A 20,357-nucleotide genomic window follows, 5' to 3' on the forward strand; every position below is an offset into this window, starting at 1 on the left:
TTTCGGTACGCCAATATTTCATACCGTTTACCGAACTGAATTTACGATTTGGTCCGGTAAATAACTGAATTACATAAATTATATTGAAAATATTTAAAAGAATGATGGGCTGTAATTACCCAAATAAAAGGGTTTTTTTCGTAATTTCACCTACCTCAGGGGTGGCCGTAATTTGCCCTAATTATCTAAAGCCCATGTATGCCCAATAGGGCTTCAATTAATCAAAGATCATTCATTCATTACATAATTTGTCAACGGAATCATTAAGCCAGCTGTCTCACGCCGTCGCCTTCGCCGGCACGCTGACAGGCAATCGGAGCATCGTTCCGATTTTGATGAAAACTAAAGAAGGAAACTCGAAGGTATCTTCTGATTTATTATCTTCATGTGGTGAACATGTTCTTCGTCCTTTATATAATCCCACTTGTTAATTAAGCAGTTAATAATATATATAACTAAATATTCAATTATTGATTATGTGAAAGTGATAAAGAATTCGAACCCCTCGATTATACAAGTGCACGGTTTTATAAAATTGCTGATCGGAATATTGAAAATTGTTTGTCTCTTGGAATTGTATTCCATGTGCAGATGAGTGGGTGCAAAAGAAACCGTGCATGCGTGGCGAATTACCGTAGCCGCCCTTATTATTCGAGGAGATGTAAATCGAGAACAAACATAGAGTCTCTTCCAGACGAACTGGTGTTCGACATTCTACTCCGTCTCTCGCCCAAAGACATTCACGAGGGGGCGAGGCGCGTTTGCAAGAAGTGGTACGACATGGTCCACACACGTGATTTCAAATACGAAAAAACCATCCGCGGTTCGACTTCCGGACTCCTCATCCAGAAATCCAACAACGAATATCCGTTTTTTGTGGCCATGCGTAAAGGCCGACTCGAGATATCTAAATTGAAATACAAGTTCCGAATCATAGGAACTGTTTGGAGTAGTTGCAACGGTTTGATACTCGGCTTCGATGGCAAGAAGCCGAATGCTCACGCTCTCTACACTTTAAATCCAGCAACGAGACGCCGTTTTGTTCTCCCTACATCTATTTGTCGGCGGGAAAACAATTCCTATATCAACTACTATCACTCTTGTATAGCATACGCCGAGGCTTCGATGGAGTATAAAGTGGTCAAAACGTGTACTTGTTACGACAGGAATTTGCCGATACACGTTTGTTCTATATTAACTGTCGGAGTCGACAAGTCTTGGAGGCACGTCTCCACCGAGCACTTGTCTTCCGAAGCTAGAGAACTTCTCGATGATATTCCGTGCGCTACCGAAGGTTTCGTTCATTGGGCTCATGGAGAAAAAGGCACTCGTGTTTGGGGTCGTAGTTTGACTTGTGTTTTGACTTTGAACGTAGAGACTGAAGTTATTACAGAGACTCGTGTTCCTGAAGGTTGTTATGGATCGAAAACAGTGAGCTACTTTTTGCCGAGGGGGAGATATCTGACTTTTCTCGTTGAGTGCAGCGAGTTTTCGTGGGAATTTTGGGAGATGGAAGCAGAAACGGGAGAGTGGACGAAGATGCCCAATATTGACTTGGAAGCTCGTACGTGCGAATTTGAAGAGTCGGTCCGTAAATATAAATATAGGAATGTTGACCCGAGACCGGAAGGTTGGTTGAATCAAGAGGTGTTAGTTTTGCATATTTCTCCGTCTCCGGTTTGCGTTGTCTACAATGTCCGTACGCAAGAAATTGACTCGTTTGAGTTCGACTATGCTAATAACTATCTCGTTTTTAATGCTCATTTAAACAGACCTTGATTCTGGTTATGGCAGCCGTTTAAGTTCGTGGAAATAGCTTAGTATTATGGTTAGGTGAGCTTTGCTTTTTAACAGATATGGCTGCGTATTCGACTAGAGAACAAAATACACTTCATGGCTTATAAATTTTCAATTTTTGCACTTTCCCCCCTTAAAAAATCAAAAAAGAGATAACTTCCTGGAATTATTGTTTTAGTTGCATTTTGCCCCAAAAGCCAATTTTCGATGTGCATCGTGCAATAAAAATAAGATTTTAAAGGGGCAATCTGTAGGAAAATAATATATTTTTAAGGGCAAATTATGGCCAACCTCTTGAGGTATGGCCAAATTACGAAAAAAAAAAACCCTCTTGTTTGGGTAATTACAGTCATCCCCTCTTTTAAAATATTTTTACATAAAATTTATGTAATTTGATTACTTACCGAACCAAATTGTATATTCAGTTGGCGTACCGAAATTTCGGTTCGCTTTTACCGATTTAACATCCCTAAATTTATCACTGGAGGGGTTTTTTCATAAGATAATACATAGTTGAGGGGTGTTGTAATTACCCAAACATGAGGGGGATTTTCGTAATTTAACCATAACTCTGGGGTGGCTGTAATTTGCCCTATTTTTAAAGGATAACGTGGAACAAAAATAATATTTAAAGGGACAACGTGCATAAAAAACACTCAATTCCGGTCAATAATCCATCGGAATTTTGCTCTCGGAGCAATGTGCAACAAGAATAACGTTTTGAAGGGGACATTCTCGTTTTTAAATTTTGAGAGGGTAAAGTGCGAAAATTAGAAATTTATAGGGGGTGAAGTGCAATTTATTGATAACTGTGTTGAATTCAAATTAGAAACAAGGAAAACATTATTTCAAGCCTATTTACAAAGCCCAATACGACTTCAAGCAACAGTCCAATTCCTATGGCGCTCAGTCAGCTCCATGTGGTGAACATGTTCTTCATCCTTTATATAATCCACTTGTTAATTAAGTAGTTAATATTCTCGATATATATTAATAACCTCGCTTACATAATAGTTTCTTTCGGACCCGATTCGGGTAAAAACCTACTAAATTATTAGTTCGATAATTTTTAGCAATTCCAGTGAAAAATACTCCAAAAATTGTACTTTGGGCAAAGTGCAACTGCAACAAAATTTTGATTGGGGGGGAATTTTCTTTTTGAATTTGTACGGGGAAAAGTGCAAAATTTGAAAAGATGAGTATATATATCTTGTTATTTATTACTGATCATCACGTGCAGATGATATGTGGGGTCAAACGCAGTCGTGTATATGTAGATCGCCATAGTCGTTCGAGGAGAAGATGTGAAGGGAAGAGTATTTTGACAAATGTAGATTCTCTCCCAGACGACTTGTTGTTCGAGATTCTTCTACAACTCCCGGCCGAAGACATTCACAAAGGGAAGGGCAAGACTTGTTTGCAGCAAGTGGTACAATATGGTCCGAACCCGTAGTTTCAGATACGAACACATCCACCGTTCGACCACCGGACTTCTCGTACATCAATCTGAATGCGGCGATAGATTCTCGTGGCAATGCGTGAAGGCCGAGTCGAAATTTCCAAGCTGAGTTACGGTTTCAAAGGGAGTGTTTCGGCTGGTTCAGGTTGCAGCGGTTTGATTCTGGAAGTTGATGTCGTGAAAAAGAGTAAGAGGGTTTGCGCCGTAAATCCTGCGACCGAGCGCCGTTTGGCTCTCCCTCAGTTTGTTTATCATAATTGGTCGGAAAACTACGATTTTTTTGGTGTGGCATACGTTGCCGCTTCAATGGAGTATAAAGCGGTTTGTACGTACTACGATAATTATGTATGTACAGCGGCGCGGTATATTGATATTGACCGTTGGAGTTGACAAGTCTTGGAGGCATATCGACGTCGAGCACTTATCTCCCACATCTAGGAAACTTCTCGATTATAATCCGTTGACTACGGAAGGTTTCATTCATTGGACTCATAAACACGGCACTCGTGTTTTGACTTTGGACGTCGAGACTGAAGTTATTACCGAGACACCTTTACCTCAAGGTTGTGGAGAAGGATTGAACTGTTATTTGTCAACGGGAACTTTTATAACTTTAATCGTTAAATGCCGTGCATTTTCATGGGAATTGTGGAATTTGAAACCAGAAACGGGAGAATGGACGAAGCAACCGAATATTGACTTGGAACCTCACGAGGGCATATTGGGATGTTTGTTCTTTAGATCTATCAAACTAGGGGGTTGGCTAAATCAAGAAGTATTGGTCTTGCACGCTTCTCGAACTCGGTTTTGCGTTGTCTACAATGTCCGTACGCGAGAGCTTGACTTCCTCGACTTGCATTATGCTTGTTATTCTCTCATATGTAATGCTTTTAAAATCACCTTATGATTCTGTTAATCAGAAGTTTATAGTTCATAGAAACAACTTGGTGTTGCATATTTCTCCGACTCGGGAGTTAGATTACGCGTCCGAATATCACAGCTTTAAAGCTCGTAGAAACATTCGAGGGTTGTTTCTTGGAATTTTCTTTCGAGGTTTTCATCAGACTGCAGCTTAGTAATAATGTATTCTCACTTGCAGAATGCATGTTCTTTAATCTTCTTCTCATTACTAAGGTTTATATATCCATCACTGTAATCTGTAGATTTCTTGCATTAACACCCTTTTATAGATGATGGACGTTTTTAACTGTTGGTCCGCACACAATCATGCACACACCCATATGTATGTGTGATTAGTTAGTGATTATTTAACTCCATCACTGATTAAAAAATATAATAATTCACAATGTACCGTGAATTGAGTAATAAAACAAATTTCCTTTTTTTATTGATTTTTTTTTTTCCAGAGTGCAAAATAACAAATTAAATTGTTATTTTCTTCAACATCCAACCTATCGAGTGTACAGAAATAAAAATCACACCAGATTATTGGGAAAAACTAAATCAAATAAAATAAACTTTTATTACTAAATTATTTGATTGATAGATCTTTAATTGTAATTGATGGAAATATTATGTATAAATATTTGGAAGAAAATATGATTTACAAATAACTTGATAAAGAAATCGCTGATGGATTTTTTTTCATAAAATATTTGTATGTGAAAGAAAATACAATTTTTACATATGTTGATGAAATGTATTTTTATATTTGCGCTTCATACTTTCAAAATGATTAATGAATTAAAAAAATTGATTTCGCATTCAGCATCCTAAACAATACCACTAAAAGTATTAAATTACTTTTTTATTGCTTTAAAAAGTCATTCAATGTGCATTATACATGATTTATTGTGTTTCGAGGGTTCGAAATGTTATTAATTTTTTTTTTGGGGTGCAAAGTGCTAAAACGTTATATTTTAAGGGTGCAAAGTGAGATTAAGCCATTTGAAATAGATTGATACTTTTCAAGTCCATAACGAAGCCCAATACATAGTTGAATTATTAAGCCCAATCTCTGTTATGGGTTCTAAGGCAATCAGCACTGGTATATAAGTAAGAAAGAAAGTCATCACCAAAACATTTATTTAATTTGTCACTTGGATCAGTCCGCCCGCCGCCGCCGCCGCCGCCGCCGCGTACGATCTCAGGGATGGCCCGCTGATGGTGGATGTCAGTGCATGCTTCAATTGAGTTCAGTCAGCCGCCGCCGCCGCCGCCGCCGCCCTCCGCCCGTGAGTGATTAATCCCAATTTGAACATCATTGCGACTCTGATAAGAAATTGAGAAGGAAATTCCGAGGTAACATCGTACATTCATGATTTTTTATCTTTTCTTTGAGAATTTCAGACAAGAATTACTCGTAAAACATGTTTTACCTTCCGATCTAGAACGATTTCAGAGCAATTTTTTCATGCCACTGAAAACCTAAAGTTTTGAGCTTTCTGATTACACACGAAGAACAGTTGTATCCGTGATGAATGTAGATATAAATTTTGCTAAGCGTCGAATTTTTTTTTTCTTTGTGTTATTTTTCTGCAATGATCACATATAAATTTGGGTAAATTACGAAAACCCCTGAACTTAGGCTAAATAACAAAAAATACACCCACTTATCCGTAATAACCAAAATCCCCCTCTGATTACCTGTTGATCGAGTTTTTTAACAGAAAATGTGTACAATGTATTATACCTTGAGTTAAATAGGTGAGAAATAAAATAAAATATCTGAAATCGTGTAAAGTCTATTTCTTGGAATAAAATAAAATCCGTCAAAAGTTGGTGCAAGACGGAAACAAACCTCAGGGGGTTTTTGGTTATTAAAAATAAGTGGGAGTATTTTTCGTTATTTAGCCTAAGTTCAGGGGTTTCGTAATTTACCCTATAAATTTTGTGGATAAATAAATAGTTTGAATTTTCAGGTTTACAATTTTAGACTAGTGTAACTCTATTGTATTTCATATGCAGATGCCTGGGGGAAAATTGAATCGTGGAGATGCGAATCGCCGTAGTCGCCCTTATTGTTTCAGGAGATGTAAATTGAGCAGTTCAACGAATATAGAGTCTCTCCCGGACGATTTGTTGTTCCAGATTCTTCTAGAAGTCCCAGCTCAAGATATCCAGAAAGGGGCGAGACTTGTTTGCAAGAAGTGGCACAGAATAATCTGTAACCGTAGATTCGTGGATGCGCATCTCCACCATTCGACTCCCGGGATCATTGTCGATATCCGTCGTCATTCATCGCCCGCTGTTTTTGCAGCAACGGGACGAGGCCGAGTGGAGATATCGAAATTCAATTTCGTGTTCAGAGACAGAGCCCCGGCTAGTTGTAATGGTTTGATAGTGGAGGATAATTACATATCAAATCCTGCGACAAACAAACGCTTCGATCTCCCTGCATATTCTCCTAAATTGGGACGCGGCATTTGTTACGCTATAGCGTACGCCGAGGTTTCCAAGCAGTACAAAGTGGTTCTCATGCATTGTTCCAAGTACAACGAGCCTCTAGAGATATTGAAATGCGCGATATTGACCGCAGGAGTTGATAAGTCGTGGAGGCATCTTCATATGAAAAACTTATCCATCGGAGCTCCAGTGACTACCGACGGCTTCGTTCACTGGCCTCGCAGCGACGACACTCATGTTTTTACTTTGAACGTAGAGACCGAAATTTTTACAGAGGCTCCCGTACCAAAAGTTTGTGTACAAAGACCCAAATACTATATGTCGACGGGAAAATCTCTATCATTGCTCGTTCTCTGCGGTGGGTATTCGTTTGAGGTGTGGGAGATGAAATCAGAAACGGGAGAGTGGACTAAGCTTTTCAAGATCGACTTGGAACCTCTAAAGGGCAGGTTTGGTCATTTGGTTAATAAATTTTGTCTAGCCCACATCAGATTAATTGGTTGGTTAAATTATCCGGAGGTGCTGGCGTTGCGTATTTCTGCGTCGCAGCTTTGCGTTATCTACAATGTTCGTACGCAAGAAATCGACTACTTCGAGGTGTATTATTTATCCGGTTATCACAACTATGGAGTTCATAGAAATAGCTTAGTATGGTTAAGTGGATGCTAAGTTTCTGAACAATGGCTGCTTGTGTACTTTTGTTCTCATCAATATCTTAGTGTAATTTGGGTTACTTGTATCAATATTAATTTAGATTAGACTGGATTGCATAGGGGGCTGTAATTTTCGTTCCAGACTGTTATATTAAATCTTTGTTATAGAAATTACTCAATTATGGGCTTGCTTTGTTCGGGATATTATCCATGATTGACTAAATAATTGAATTTTGTTTGATGTTTGTTATACTCAATAACTTCTCAGATTGACCTAGAAATATATTATTTTATATTGGAGTTTTTCTAATTGGACTTTCTATAGTTTAATAATGGGGAAAATACATTTTCATCCCTCAAGTTTGCACATATTTCACATTTAGTCTCTCATGTTTACTGGTTCCTCATGTTTTAATAATTTAATATTTTTGGTCATTTTTGTCAATTTACTGTTAGTTCGTTAGTTAAGACAGTGGTGGACAAACGCTTGATTCCGTTAGTTTTAAAGAAAAATTGACGAAAATGACTAAATGTGTCGAATTTTTGAAATATGAGGGACCAAATATGTTTTTTTGTGAAGATGAGGGACCAAATGTGAAATCGGTGCAAACTTGAGGGATGAAAACTGTATTTTTCCCGTTCAATAATATAAATGGATTAGCAAATATTAAAGAGTAAATTATGGCCATCCCTGAGTTAAGGTCAAATTGCGAAAAAACTTATCTTGTTGGGTAATTACAACCACACCATTCAACTATGAATCTTCTTACACGTCCACTCTTATGATGTCAAATTCAACATAATCTTCTAGATTCCGTGGAATGTTCTCTAATTTGTACTTATTTTGTGGAAAAATGCAGTTTATAATGCATCACAATGTGATATTTACAAGTTAAGAGACACATCTTGCTTCAAAATGTGGAGCTCGAATGAGGTCAAATGTGTACAAACTGGATAACATTCCACATAATTTAGAAGATTCCACTAAATTTGAGACCGCAATGGTGGACGTGTAAAAATAAATAGTTGAGGGGAATGGTTGTAACTACCCAAACATGAGAGATTTTTTCGTAATTTGACATTATCTTAAGGGTAGCTGTAATTTACCCAATATTAAATGACTGGGATTTGTATTATTCGATGGGCCTAAAGATAAATCAATAAATGGGAAAATTACACTTTTACTCCCTCAAGTTGCACCGATTTCACATTTGATTCATAATGTTCACACAAAAAACACATTTGATCCCTCATGTTCAATAATTTAACACTTTTGGTCAATTCCGTCAATTTACCATCAGTCCGTAAGTTAAAGAAATCATGGAACACACTTGTTGAATTTACAGAAAAATTGACGGAAATAACTAAAAGTGTTGAATTTTTGAAACATAAAGAACCAAATATATTTTTTGTGAACATGGAAACTAAATATGAAATTGGTGTTTGAGGGACAAAAACTGTATTTTTCCCATCAATAAATTATAGTATAGTATATTTGAAGCCCATAAAAAAGCCCAACGTATGCTTCAATTATTCTCGGCCGTCGATCGTATAAATTAAGCAAGAGAAGAAGCCAGTCCCGCCATCGCCATCGCCTCCGCCTCCGCTCCACCTCCGTCCTCCTCCGCCGCCGGGACTTTGAACATCGTTCCTGCTCGGGTGAGAAATTAAGAATAAGGAAACCCTAAGGTGAGTACTCATATCCATTGTTTTATGCACGTGGACAACATCATGTGGTGAATACAAATTTTGCAGGAAGTTCGATTTTTTTTTTTCTTTTTTTTTATGTACTATTTTTGTATTTAATGCTGTACCGTGTACTTCAGAAAAAAAAATTAATAATAATAATAATAAATTTTTTGAACAAATAAAAAGTTTGATTTTTTAGGTTTACAATTTTAGAGGGAATTGTAATTTATATGCAGATGCCGCGTTCAACAAATATAGATTCTCTCCCGGAAGAATTGTTGTACGATATTCTTCTAGAACTCCCGGCCGAAGATATTTACAAAGGGGCAAGGCTTGTTTGCAAGAAGTGGTACAAAATGATCTGTAACCGTAAATTCGTATACGCGCATTTCTACAATTCGACACCTGGACTTATCGTCGAGTGCCGTTTCGATTCCACTCGCCCCGCCACTTTTGTGGCAACGAGACGAGGCAGAGTCGAGGTATCAAAGTTCAATTTCGAGTTCAGAGGGGTAGTTTGGGGCAGTTGTAACGGTTTGATCGTGGAGACTGTTTACGACGGCATTAGTACTCATTATATCACCAATCCTGCAACGGGCCAACACTTTGATCTCCCTCGGGAAGAACCCGACGACAGTTATTCTATTATGTTATTCTGTTATGGCGGCTGTGCTGACGATGTCTTCTCCAAGAAGTATAAAGTCGTCAGCATGAGTTGTTCTACGCATAACGGTTCGAAGATATGGAGCTGCGCTGTGTTGACCGTGGGAGTCGACAAGTCTTGGAGAAATCTTCTTACGGAACACTTATCCGTCAGTGAACCGTTGACTACTGAAGGATTCGTTCATTGGCCTCACAACGAGGGCGAGGGCGCATATGTTTTCACTTTGAACGTAGAGACTGAGATTTTTACGGTGACTCCCGTTCCTCAAGGTTGTGGTGGGGAAAGATTGACGTATTATCTGCCGACCGGGAAATCTCTGTCGTTGATCGTTTTCTGTAATGATTTTTCGTTTGAGGTGTGGGACATGAAATCTGAAACCGGAGAATGGACTACGGTTTTCTGGATCGACTTGGAAGCTCGAAAGTGCAAATTTGAACATTTGATAAGCAAATCTTGCCACTCGAGCCTCATACCAGTCGGTTGGTTAAATTACCCGGAGGCGCTGGCGTTTCGTATTTCTGAATCTCGGGTTTGGTTTCTCTACAATGTTCGTACACAAGAAATTGACTTGTTTGAGTTAGATCGTGATTCTAGTTGTTACAACTATGGAGCTCATATAAATAGCTTGTTATGGTTAAAGTATTAGGCAATGGTTGCTTGTGGAATTTTTAATTTTGATTAGATTGGAGTTAGCATTAATTCTCTACATGTTAATTAATTGTATCGATTTACGTATGCGGGAAAATCTCTATCTTTGCTCGTTTTCTGGCGTGGGTGTTTGAATGAGGTTGCATATTTCTGCATCTCATGTTTGCATTCTCTACAATGCCAAGGAATTGATTTTCATGAGATATTTTTTAGTAATGTGAGATTATTACAACTATGAGGGATTTTTTCGTAATTTGACATTATCACAACTATGGAGTTCATAGAAATAGCTTAGTATGGTTTGGTTTTTTTCGCATCACACTCCACACCTCATGACATGCAAATATACTTGCTGGAAATTGAGTCATAAAAAACTCATTTCATATTCTCTTTATCACTTCATATATATATATATATATATATATATATATATATATATGGGTAAATTACAACAACCCCTGAAGTATGGTCAATTTACGAAAAAACCCCTCTTGTTTAGATAATGACATCTACCCCTTAACTATGATTTTTTCTTACACATCCACCCTTATGGTGTCAAATTCAACATAATCATCTAGGTTTCGTGGAAAGTGCTCTAATTTGTACTCGTTTTGTGTAAAAATACAGTTTATGATGCACCACAATCTGATATATACAAGCTAAAAAACAGAAATATTAGAGTTCGAATGGGATAAAACGGGTACAAAAGTGATAATATTCCATATAATCTCGAAGATTCCACTAAATTTGAAACCGCGAGGGTGGACGTGTAAGAAGATTTATAGTAAGGGTGATTGTAATTACTCAAACAAGAGGGGAATTTTCGTAATTTAACCATACCTGAGGGGTGTTTGTAATTTACCCTAAAAATTAAAATCAATTCTCCAGATTTTCAGCAACTTTCGGCTTTGTATTTCCTTCCCCAAATCTAAAGATACGTATCTTCAATGAAGCCGATAATAGAGCCCAACATGCGTTTGACGAATCAGAAGAAAAGAAGTCGTCAGTCCGCCACCGCCCACCTCCTCCCTCAGCCGCCGGTGATGGACCCAAAGTTGAACATTGTTCTTACTCTGATATAAGGAAGAAATTCAAAGGTAATTTCGCATAATACTTTTTTTTTTGGATTAAATACAATTTGCATCCCTGTACTATCGTTACTGTCACATATACCCCACGTACTATGAAATGCGACAAACAGCCCCTCACCTTACCAGTCAACTACTCAACTCTCACGGTGTTAGTTTTTGCAGTGTAGTTATCTTTTTACGCTTATTCTTATTTGATAGAAATTCAATGGCAAAAAAAAAAAAAACAAACACGTACATAAAAACAAAAGTGGTTCCGGAAAAATATAACATGTAGTGTTTGGACCTAAACCATGAATTTTGAGAATTTGAACTACCGAAAGATATTTTTAAACCGAGTAATTTATTTATAAATTTAAAAAGAAATTAAAAATAATTTCTAGAATATAAAATTTGTTCAGAATTTTTTGTTAAAAAAAGGGTTGGGAACGAAAATTAGAAAGAAATTGAGTACAAATGAGTGAAGAATGATGCACACCTTTTATACACAATCAAAGGGGTATTTTGATCAGGAATTTTCCAAGAGCTATTGAAAGGGCAACTTTTGTAATATAGATGGACGGCAGGAGTTGTTTTGTTGCATTTCATAGTACAGTACAGGATTATGTGCGAAACTTTTTTTTTAGTGCACATTAACAAATAATATTTTTTGAATAAATAAATAATAACAATTTATAGGGTTACAATTTTATAGTTTATACTAGTGTTAGTGTTATTACAGAAGGACTTGTAATCATATGCATATGTTTTGGGGAAGCAAGAGGAAGAGGACTTCAACAAATATAGAGTCTCTTCCCGAAGATTTGGTGTTCGAGATTCTTCTACGTCTCCCGGCCGAAGATATTTACAAGACAGCGATTCTTGTTTGCAAGAAATGGCACAATGCGATCTATAGCCGTAACTTCGTACACAAACACCTTCAGCATTCAACTCCTGTACTTCTCGCGCAGTTAATTGATCACGGTCCCGATCGCGATTACGGTTTTCACGAGTTAAATATTAAACGATTTCTGCCAATGGGACGAGGCTCGGTTGAGGTATCGGAATTCAGTTACGATACCATGGGAAGAGTTTTGGGTAGTTGTAATGGTTTGATACTGGAGTGTTTGGAAACCGAGGACCGTTACAATCTTTCTATTGTGAATCCCGTAAGATTTGAAAGCTTTGATCTCCCTTCGATTTCTCCTGAATTCGACATTGCTTATGATCCCATGATAGCGTACGCCGAGGGTTCGAATCGGTATAAAGTGGTCGTCATGGGTTTTTGGAAGTTCGAGCCTACAGGAATAGAGAGTTGTGTTCTGCTAACTGTGGGAGTCGATAAGTCTTGGAGGCGTGTCGATACCAAACACTTGGATATCGATCGTTGTTTGAGTACTCAACGTTTTATTCACTGGACTCGCAGCGAAGGCACTTGCATTGCGAATCTGAACGTAGAGACTGAAATTATTACAGAGACTCGTATCCCTCAAGGTTATGAAGAGAGATTCAAGTATTATTTGTCAATGGGGAGTTGTCTGACGTTGCTCGTTGAGTGCGGTGAGTTTTCGTGGGAGGTTTTGAAGATGAAACCAGAAACGGAAGAATGGACTAGGATGCTCAAGATTGACTTGGAACCTCTAAAGGGTAAATTCGTAAATTTGGTATGGAAATGCGTCTCACCAATTGGTTGGTTGAACGAGAAAATGTTGGCCTTGCGGATTTTTTCACCTCCGGTTTGCGTTCTCTACAATGTGCGTACACAAGAAATCGAATCCCTTGAGTTGGAACGTCCTTCGGATGATTATTTCTTTAATGTTCATAGGGCCAGCTTGGTATGGTAATAGGTTATTTATTTGAGTAATTTCAATTTTCAACCGCATTACTAGTATTAAAGGAGCATTAGAAAAGTTTATCTACTTGTATAAGGGTAAACTACGGTCATCTCCTGATGTAAGGTCAAATTATGGAAAAAAAATTGTTTAATTACAACTATCCCTCGACTATGAATTTTCTTACACGTTCATTCTTATGGTGTCAAATTCAACACAATCTTCTATATTTTCAGTTCTCTAGTTGGTACTTGTTTTGTGCGAAAATACAGTTTCTGATGCACCACAATCTGATGTTTACAAGTCAGGCGACACATCTTATGATCATCTTGTCTGAAAATGTGGAGTTCGAATGGGATAAAATGAGTACAAACTGGAGAATTTTCCACATAATCTAAAAGATTCCACTAAATTTGGCACCGTAAGGATGGACATATAAGAGGGGCAGTTGTAATTACCCAAACATAAGGACTTTTTTTCGTAATTTAATCTTACCTCAGGGATGACCGTGATTTACCCATTAGTATAAAGAGTAATTTGCACGAATTCGTTTGGAAAAAATAATTTAACTTCAAACAAAATTAGCTTAATTCCGCCCTGCAGGGCGGACGATAGATAGTTAAGATAGTGGGTTGCTTTCCCACCAGGATTTGTTCATTTTTTTTTAAATTAGGTTTTGACGATGATATCGGAAACCGGAGAATGGACTAAAATGCCAAATATTGATCGACGTGGAACCTGATCAGCAAATCTCGTAACTCCCATCTCAGACTGGTCGATTGGTTCGTAAATAATCAAGCTTAAGGCGAAACAATCAACAAATCTCCTCTGGGTGCTCTTTTTAGATCGTTTTTCATTTTGTCTGGAGCAATGTGCTATTTTCATTTGATTTGTTCGGGAAATTATAATTGCAGAACTAATTGTTTCGGAAGATAAAAATAAAAAGGATAAGGTTTAAAAAAGAAAATAAAGCTTAAGGCGAAACAATCAACAAATCCGCAACCTATGCTTTCCGTTGATTGTTAACGTTAGAGGAACGTTGATAACTAGAGAAGGAAGAGAGATAATATCATCCGACCAAAATCAGAAGTACGTAACCGGTTTTTCAATGCATTATTTTCACGGATTTTCTTATTTTATTACAAAGTTTAAAAGTCGACCAAGAAAAAGGCATCGGAATTTACATTCAACACATGTGAAAAAAACCCTCTTTCTCGTATTCCATTTTATTTGTTACTAGGAAAAATAATCCCTTATGCATAGTACGGTTACTGGTGATTAATTATTAAACTATCCAACTGATGTCTTTAATTTTCGAGTTTTCGACACGAAATGTGTTCGAAACGTGGGAACATTAAAAATTGAAGTTTATGTGCTACATAGCCGGCAGATACTTCAAGTCTATTGAGTCCAATCTCACTTCATGGGTTAGGCAATCAACACTTGTTGATTTTATGAGTGCTAATAACGCACAAACTCACAAGTAGCTATGAGAAGAAAATTCCACAAGCCACAGATTTCACATTTAGTCCCGCATGTTTCAATAATTTAACATTTTTGGTGATTTCCGTCATTTTACCGTTAACTCGCAGTGAGTGTTGAATTTTTGAAACATAAGGGACCAAATGTATTTTTTTAACAGGGGAGACCAAATGTGAAATTCGTGCAAACTTGAGGGATAAAAAATGTATTTTTCCCAAAAACATTATGTTTTCAAGCTTAGATGTAATGGTTTGCTAGTTATAAAAAATAGTAATACTACTTTTTTCATTGCCTTGTTGGCAGCAATCTAATACTTTAGAAAAATCCACAAAGCCACAACTCGCTAAGAGGCTAAAACCTAGCATCCATCTAATCATACTAAGCTATTTCTATGAATTACAAAGTTTTGATAACAATAAGAATAATCATATATAAAGTCGTCAATTTCTTGTGTACGAAGGGGAAAATTACAGTTTATGTCCCTAAACTTTACCACTAAAACGATTTATGTCCTCAAACATTTCAATCCACGAAATATGTCCTCAAACTTGCAACTTTTGATCATTTTATGTTCTGCCGTTAACGTTGGCAGCTAACTTCGACGGAAATAGCACGCGTGGCTCACGTGACGTCTTTGTTGCCGTTAAATATGACGTGGAATAATATATTGAATATTAAATGTTGACGTGGCACAAGAATATACTACTTTCCTCTAACTCACTCTCCCAAATCCCAAATCACGTTTCATTCCCATAAACCGTAATTTTCCCACACTTCACAATTTCAATCACCTCAACCCATTCCCAAATTTTCAATCCAATCTGCATTCTTGCTCGAACCCATACTAAAATCGAAGTCATAAACCAGTAAAAAATCCAAACATTCTCACATTTGAAGAGTTTTTCCCTTCTCAAAGAACAGCAGATTTACGTGCAAACACATGCTTGCAATCGAGAGGAAGAAGGTAAACGTATGATTCTTCGTCTGCTGATGCTTGTTCCCCTTGTGGTCTCGATGAAGCGAGCACAAGAATGGTGAAGATGGCACAAATTCTACCCAACTCAGCAGTTTCAGAACCTGCCCAGAAGATGTTCGACAAAATGTCTGAACCAATTCCCAAAAAAAAAAAAAATATGCAGCACCTGTCAAAGTTGCATATAATTCTTTTTTCGCCAAGAATAGAGTGCCCAAGAACGGATTTGAGCTCCCCGACTTCCCCAACGAAGTGAAAGAAGACATGATATTTAAGCCCGAAGATGAAAGTGAAATCGAGGAAACATTCAGCATTTGTTTATTGGGCTATTTTGCGGGTAAAACACCAGGAATAATGGCCATGGATTCACAGACAATTCTGCTATTTTTGAATTTCACCTCAATTAAGGATTCGAAATGGAGTTTTAGGGATTGGATTTATGGGTTCATTAAGGTTATGGAGAATTAGGGATTTTAGAATTAAGGATTTTAGAATAGAAATATGGGAGGAGAATGACCTGTCGCTCCATATCACGTTTCGTCGGCCAAGTAGGCACTGGGTGTTGTACAGCTCAACATTTAACGGCCACATAGACGTCACGTGAGCCACGTGTGCTATTTCCGTCGAAGTTAGCTGCCGACGTTAACGGCAAAACATAAAGTGATCAAAAGTGGCAAGTTTGAGGACATATTTCGTGGATTGAAACGTTTGAGGACATAAATCGTTTTAGCGGTAAAGTTTAGGGACATAAACTGTAATTTTCCCTGTACGAACATTGTAGTGAATACAAACACCAGATGCATAAACCCAGAAGAGCAACACCTCCGGATAATTAAACCAACCAATGGGTCTAAGACGTGGCATATCTCAAGCAATGTAGACAAGGGATATAGGGACCAAATGTTCAAATTCGGACAATCGAGCTTCCTAGTCAATCTTGGCAACCTAAGTCGTCAACTCTCCCGTTTCTGACTTCATCTTCAAAACCTCCCATGAAAATTCACTGCATGCGAAGTCAAAGTCAAAACATGGCCAATGAATAAAAACCATCGGTAGTCGATGTAAAACTAGAGTAAGACGAGTGTTTGATATCAATTAAGTTCCCTCCAAGACTTGTCGATGCCGACGCCGACGGTCAATACAACACTCTTTAGTATGATTGAAGAGTGAAAACTCCTAACATAGATGATAACCACTTTATACTGCTCGGAAACCTCAGCATATGCCATAACAGAACGGCGGCTTAATAAATTAGAGGGTAAATTTCATTTTTTCCCTTGTACTTTTGTTCGATATCACTTTACCCCCTTCTACTCTCGATTGCATCGATTTATCCCGTGTACTTGAAAAATTGTGTCAATGAGGCCCTCACCGTTAGTTTCAGACATTTGACTTTAACACAGTTTGGTCTAAGGTCTGAAAATTACAAAAGAGTCACTCCTCCCAGTTTAAATAATTATAAAAAGAAGAAAAAAAATGTGGTTGCCGACTTGCCATCAACTATGTTTTCTCGTTGTCTTGAAATTATTTTATTTGTTTTTCTGTTTATTCTTTTTTTTCGTTTTTTTTATAAGTATTTAAACTGAGAGGGGTGGGGTTTTGTAATTTCAGAGCTTTAGACCAAACAGTTTTATAATCAAATTTCTGACAACTAATAGCGAGCGTCACATTGAGATAATTTTTCAAGTGCAGAGAAAAATCGTTGCAATCGAGAGTAGAATTGAGTAAAATGATACCGAACCAAAGTACTGGGGAAGTGTAGTTTACCCTAAATTAAATAATTATTTATTTCATGACTACTAATCTTCTTTTGATTGATCCATCTAAAACTAATCGGGCTTGATAATCACCGATCGAGCTTTATTACGGGCTTAAAGCAACTATACTATGCTTCTATATTCTGAATTATCCTTAGGCCCATCTGATAACACGACGTCAGCTATTTAAATATGACATATTCGAGATTTTGAACATATATTTATTGGGGAAAATACAGTTTTTTTCCTTCAAGTTTGCACCAATTTCAAATTTGGTCCCTTATGTTCATAACAAACACATTTTGTTCCCTTATGTTGCAAAAATTTAACATTTTTAGTTTTTTCCGTCAATTCCCCGTTAAAATTAACGGAATCAAGCGTGTGCCCGTCATTACCTTAACTAAAAGACTAACGGTAAATTTAAAAAATGACCAAAAATATTAAATTATTGAAATATAGGGACCAAATGTATTGTTTGTTAATATGGGGACTAAATATGGAATTAGTGCAAACTTGAGCGGTAAAAACTGTAATTTCCCAGCCTAAAGATTAATCAGAAGCCCCATTTATGAATAAACCAAAACAACCGTCAGTCCGCCTCCGCCTCCGCCGCCGCCTCCGCCTCCGCTTCCGCCCTCAGCCGTCAGTGACGGATCCAATTTGAACATCGATCTTACTCTGATGGCAAATTACGAAGAAGCAAACTCAAAGGCACCTTCGTATATACCTTTTTTTTTTTTTCTTATGCACATAAAAAATGAACAGTTACATATGTATAAAATTTGAATTTTTCTCTGCCATTTTTGTGAATTAAAATAAATTTTGTTGATTAAATAAATAGTTAGAATTTCTAGGTTTACAGTACTGATGTTATTACAGAGGGACTTGTGTTTCATATGCAGAAGATGCCTAAGGGGAAAATTCAATTTGTTGATATTTACCCTTATTATTTCTGAAAATGTAAAGGAAATAATAATTTGCTAAAGATTCATTTTTTATATCCGCAAGGTGTAGTTGATCGAAATACTGAAATGGTTGCGTCTAATACTTGTAAGCGCTTGTATTTCATATCCAGATGTTTTGGGGGAGTAAAAGAAGGAGGACTTTATCGCACATAGAGTCTCTTCCCGAAGATTTGGTTTTCGAGATTCTTCTACATCTCCCGGCCGAAGATATTTACGAGACGGCAGTTCTCGTTTGCAAGAAATGGTACAATGCAATCCATAGCCGTAACTTCGTATACAAGCACCTTCAGCATTCAACTCCTGGACTTCTCGTGCATTTAATCGACAACCACGATTCTCCCCAACCAATCAATAAACGTTTTCTGTCGACGGGACGAGGCTCGGCGGAGGTATCGAAATTCAGCTACACGACCGTAGGAAGGGTTTGGGGTAGTTGTAATGGTTTGATACTGGAGTGCGTGGAAACCGAGGACCATTACAATCTTTCTATTGTGAATCCCGTAAAATGTGAAATCTTTGGCCTCCCTTCGATTTATCTTCAACCTGGCATTGCTTATGATCCCATGATAGCGTACGCGGAGGCGTCGAATCAGTATAAAGTGGTCGTCATGGGTTTTTACATATTCGAGCCTTCAGGAATAGAGAGTTGCGTTATACTGACTGTGGGAGTCGATAAGTCTTGGAGGCGTGTCGATATCAAACACTTGGATATCGATCGTTGTTTGAGTACTCAAGGTTTTATTCACTGGACTCGCAGTGATCGAACTTGCGTTGCGAATTTGAACGTAGAGACTGAAATTATTACAGAGACGCCTGTTCCTCGAGGTTACGAGAAGAGATTCAGGTATTTGTCGATGGGGAGTTGTCTGACTTTGCTCGTCGAGTGCGGCGAGTTTTCATGGAAGGTTTTGAAGATGAAACCAGAAACGGGGGAATGGACTAAGATGCCCAAGATTGACTTGGAACCTCTAAAGGGCAAATTCGAAAATTTGGTATGGGAAGACGTCTCACCAATCGGTTGGTTAAAGGAGACAGTGTTGGCCTTGGAAGTTTTTTTATCTCCGGTTTGCGTTTTCTACAATGTGCGTACACAAGAAATCGAATCCCTTGAGTTGGAACGCAATTCTCATGAGTATTTATTTAATGTTCATAAGAATAGCTTGGTATAGTCTGATATGCTTAGATTTTTGTTTGTTTTTTTTTTTTAGCTTGTGAAAAAAAAAAAAAAAATCTCATGTTTTAATCTGGATTTCTTGTTTATTATATTTGATAATATAATTCTTGCCCATATTTATGCATGTACTATGTACTATGTTATGTTTTCGATGTCGGATCTCAACGTATGTGTTTGCTTAGGGTGCTCTTTTTAGATAGTTTTTCGTTTTGTTTGGAGCAGCGTGCAACTTTTATTTCATTTTTTTCGGAAAATTATAATTGCAGAAATAATCGTTTCGGGAAAAAAAAAAAAAAAACAAGCTTAAGGCGAAAGAAACAATCAACAAATCCGCAACCTATGTTTTCCGTTGATTGTTGATGTTAGAGGAACGTTGATAACCTGATAAGGAAGAGATATATCATCCGAACAAAATCATAAGTAACCGGTTTTTCAATGCATTAGAAAGAGGTATGCTTCCGAAGCGCACGGGTGCATATTGACATTGCGAATCACCACCTTAGGTCCTTAACAAAAAAAAAGGAAATTCACGAGTTCACCTATACTCAATTAGTTGTGCCACTTTGCCATTTTTTTGCTTGTTTTCAGGTCAAAATGACCGATTCTCAACCCATATGTGTTGCACATGACAAATCCAAGGCTATTGATGTCTATTCGATATCACTTTACCCCTTCTAATCTCGATTGCATCGATTTGCCCCATGTACTTGAAAAAATGTCTCCATGTGGCCCTCATCGTTAGTTTTCAGACTTTTGACCTTAACACTATTGGATCTAAGTTTAAAAATTACAAAAAAGTTGCATCTACCAGTTTAAATAATTATTAAGAAA

General features: G+C 37.5%; 5 protein-coding genes across 5 annotated transcripts; all 5 read left to right on the forward strand.

The window, feature by feature from the left end:
* Positions 1–244: 244 nt before the first annotated feature.
* On the forward strand, positions 245–1,920 carry LOC148772586 (uncharacterized). The gene is made up of 2 exons (XM_088820879.1): positions 245–362; positions 592–1,920. Exons 1-2 carry the CDS (start codon positions 336–338, stop codon positions 1,777–1,779), a joined length of 1,215 nt encoding a protein of 404 aa, XP_088677005.1. The 5' UTR covers positions 245–335; the 3' UTR covers positions 1,780–1,920.
* Positions 1,921–5,296: 3,376 nt separating this feature from the next.
* Positions 5,297–7,454, forward strand: LOC105973831 (putative F-box protein At1g12855). Its single transcript, XM_012998884.2, has 2 exons — positions 5,297–5,518; positions 6,185–7,454. Exon 2 carries the CDS (start codon positions 6,185–6,187, stop codon positions 7,289–7,291), a length of 1,107 nt encoding a protein of 368 aa, XP_012854338.2. The 5' UTR covers positions 5,297–5,518; the 3' UTR covers positions 7,292–7,454.
* Positions 7,455–8,881: 1,427 nt separating this feature from the next.
* LOC105973610 (F-box protein At3g07870) lies at positions 8,882–10,529 on the forward strand. Its single transcript, XM_088820884.1, has 2 exons — positions 8,882–8,964; positions 9,201–10,529. Exon 2 carries the CDS (start codon positions 9,201–9,203, stop codon positions 10,272–10,274), a length of 1,074 nt encoding a protein of 357 aa, XP_088677010.1. The 5' UTR covers positions 8,882–8,964; the 3' UTR covers positions 10,275–10,529.
* Positions 10,530–12,101: 1,572 nt separating this feature from the next.
* On the forward strand, positions 12,102–13,187 carry LOC105953540 (putative F-box protein At3g52320). The gene has a single exon (XM_012977214.2). The coding sequence runs from the start codon at positions 12,102–12,104 to the stop codon at positions 13,185–13,187; it is 1,086 nt and encodes a 361-aa protein (XP_012832668.2).
* Positions 13,188–17,944: 4,757 nt separating this feature from the next.
* Positions 17,945–19,691, forward strand: LOC105973612 (putative F-box only protein 15). Its single transcript, XM_088817231.1, has 2 exons — positions 17,945–18,098; positions 18,463–19,691. Exons 1-2 carry the CDS (start codon positions 18,069–18,071, stop codon positions 19,519–19,521), a joined length of 1,089 nt encoding a protein of 362 aa, XP_088673357.1. The 5' UTR covers positions 17,945–18,068; the 3' UTR covers positions 19,522–19,691.
* Positions 19,692–20,357: the final 666 nt, after the last annotated feature.

The sequence above is a fragment of the Erythranthe guttata genome, chromosome 1 (assembly GCF_056151865.1).
Source record: "Erythranthe guttata isolate IM_541 chromosome 1, IM_541, whole genome shotgun sequence".
Lineage (NCBI taxonomy): Eukaryota > Viridiplantae > Streptophyta > Magnoliopsida > Lamiales > Phrymaceae > Erythranthe > Erythranthe guttata.

Coding starts and splice junctions, on each gene's coding strand:
- LOC148772586 (XM_088820879.1), top strand. CDS start 336: ATGAAAACTAAAGAAGGAAACTCGAAG. Junction 363..591: donor CTAAAGAAGGAAACTCGAAG/GTATCTTCTGAT, acceptor TTCCATGTGCAG/ATGAGTGGGTGCAAAAGAAA.
- LOC105973831 (XM_012998884.2), top strand. CDS start 6,185: ATGCCTGGGGGAAAATTGAATCGTGGAGATGCGAATCGCCGTAGTCGC.
- LOC105973610 (XM_088820884.1), top strand. CDS start 9,201: ATGCCGCGTTCAACAAATATAGATTCTCTCCCGGAAGAATTGTTGTAC.
- LOC105953540 (XM_012977214.2), top strand. CDS start 12,102: ATGCATATGTTTTGGGGAAGCAAGAGGAAGAGGACTTCAACAAATATA.
- LOC105973612 (XM_088817231.1), top strand. CDS start 18,069: ATGGCAAATTACGAAGAAGCAAACTCAAAG. Junction 18,099..18,462: donor ACGAAGAAGCAAACTCAAAG/GCACCTTCGTAT, acceptor TTTCATATCCAG/ATGTTTTGGGGGAGTAAAAG.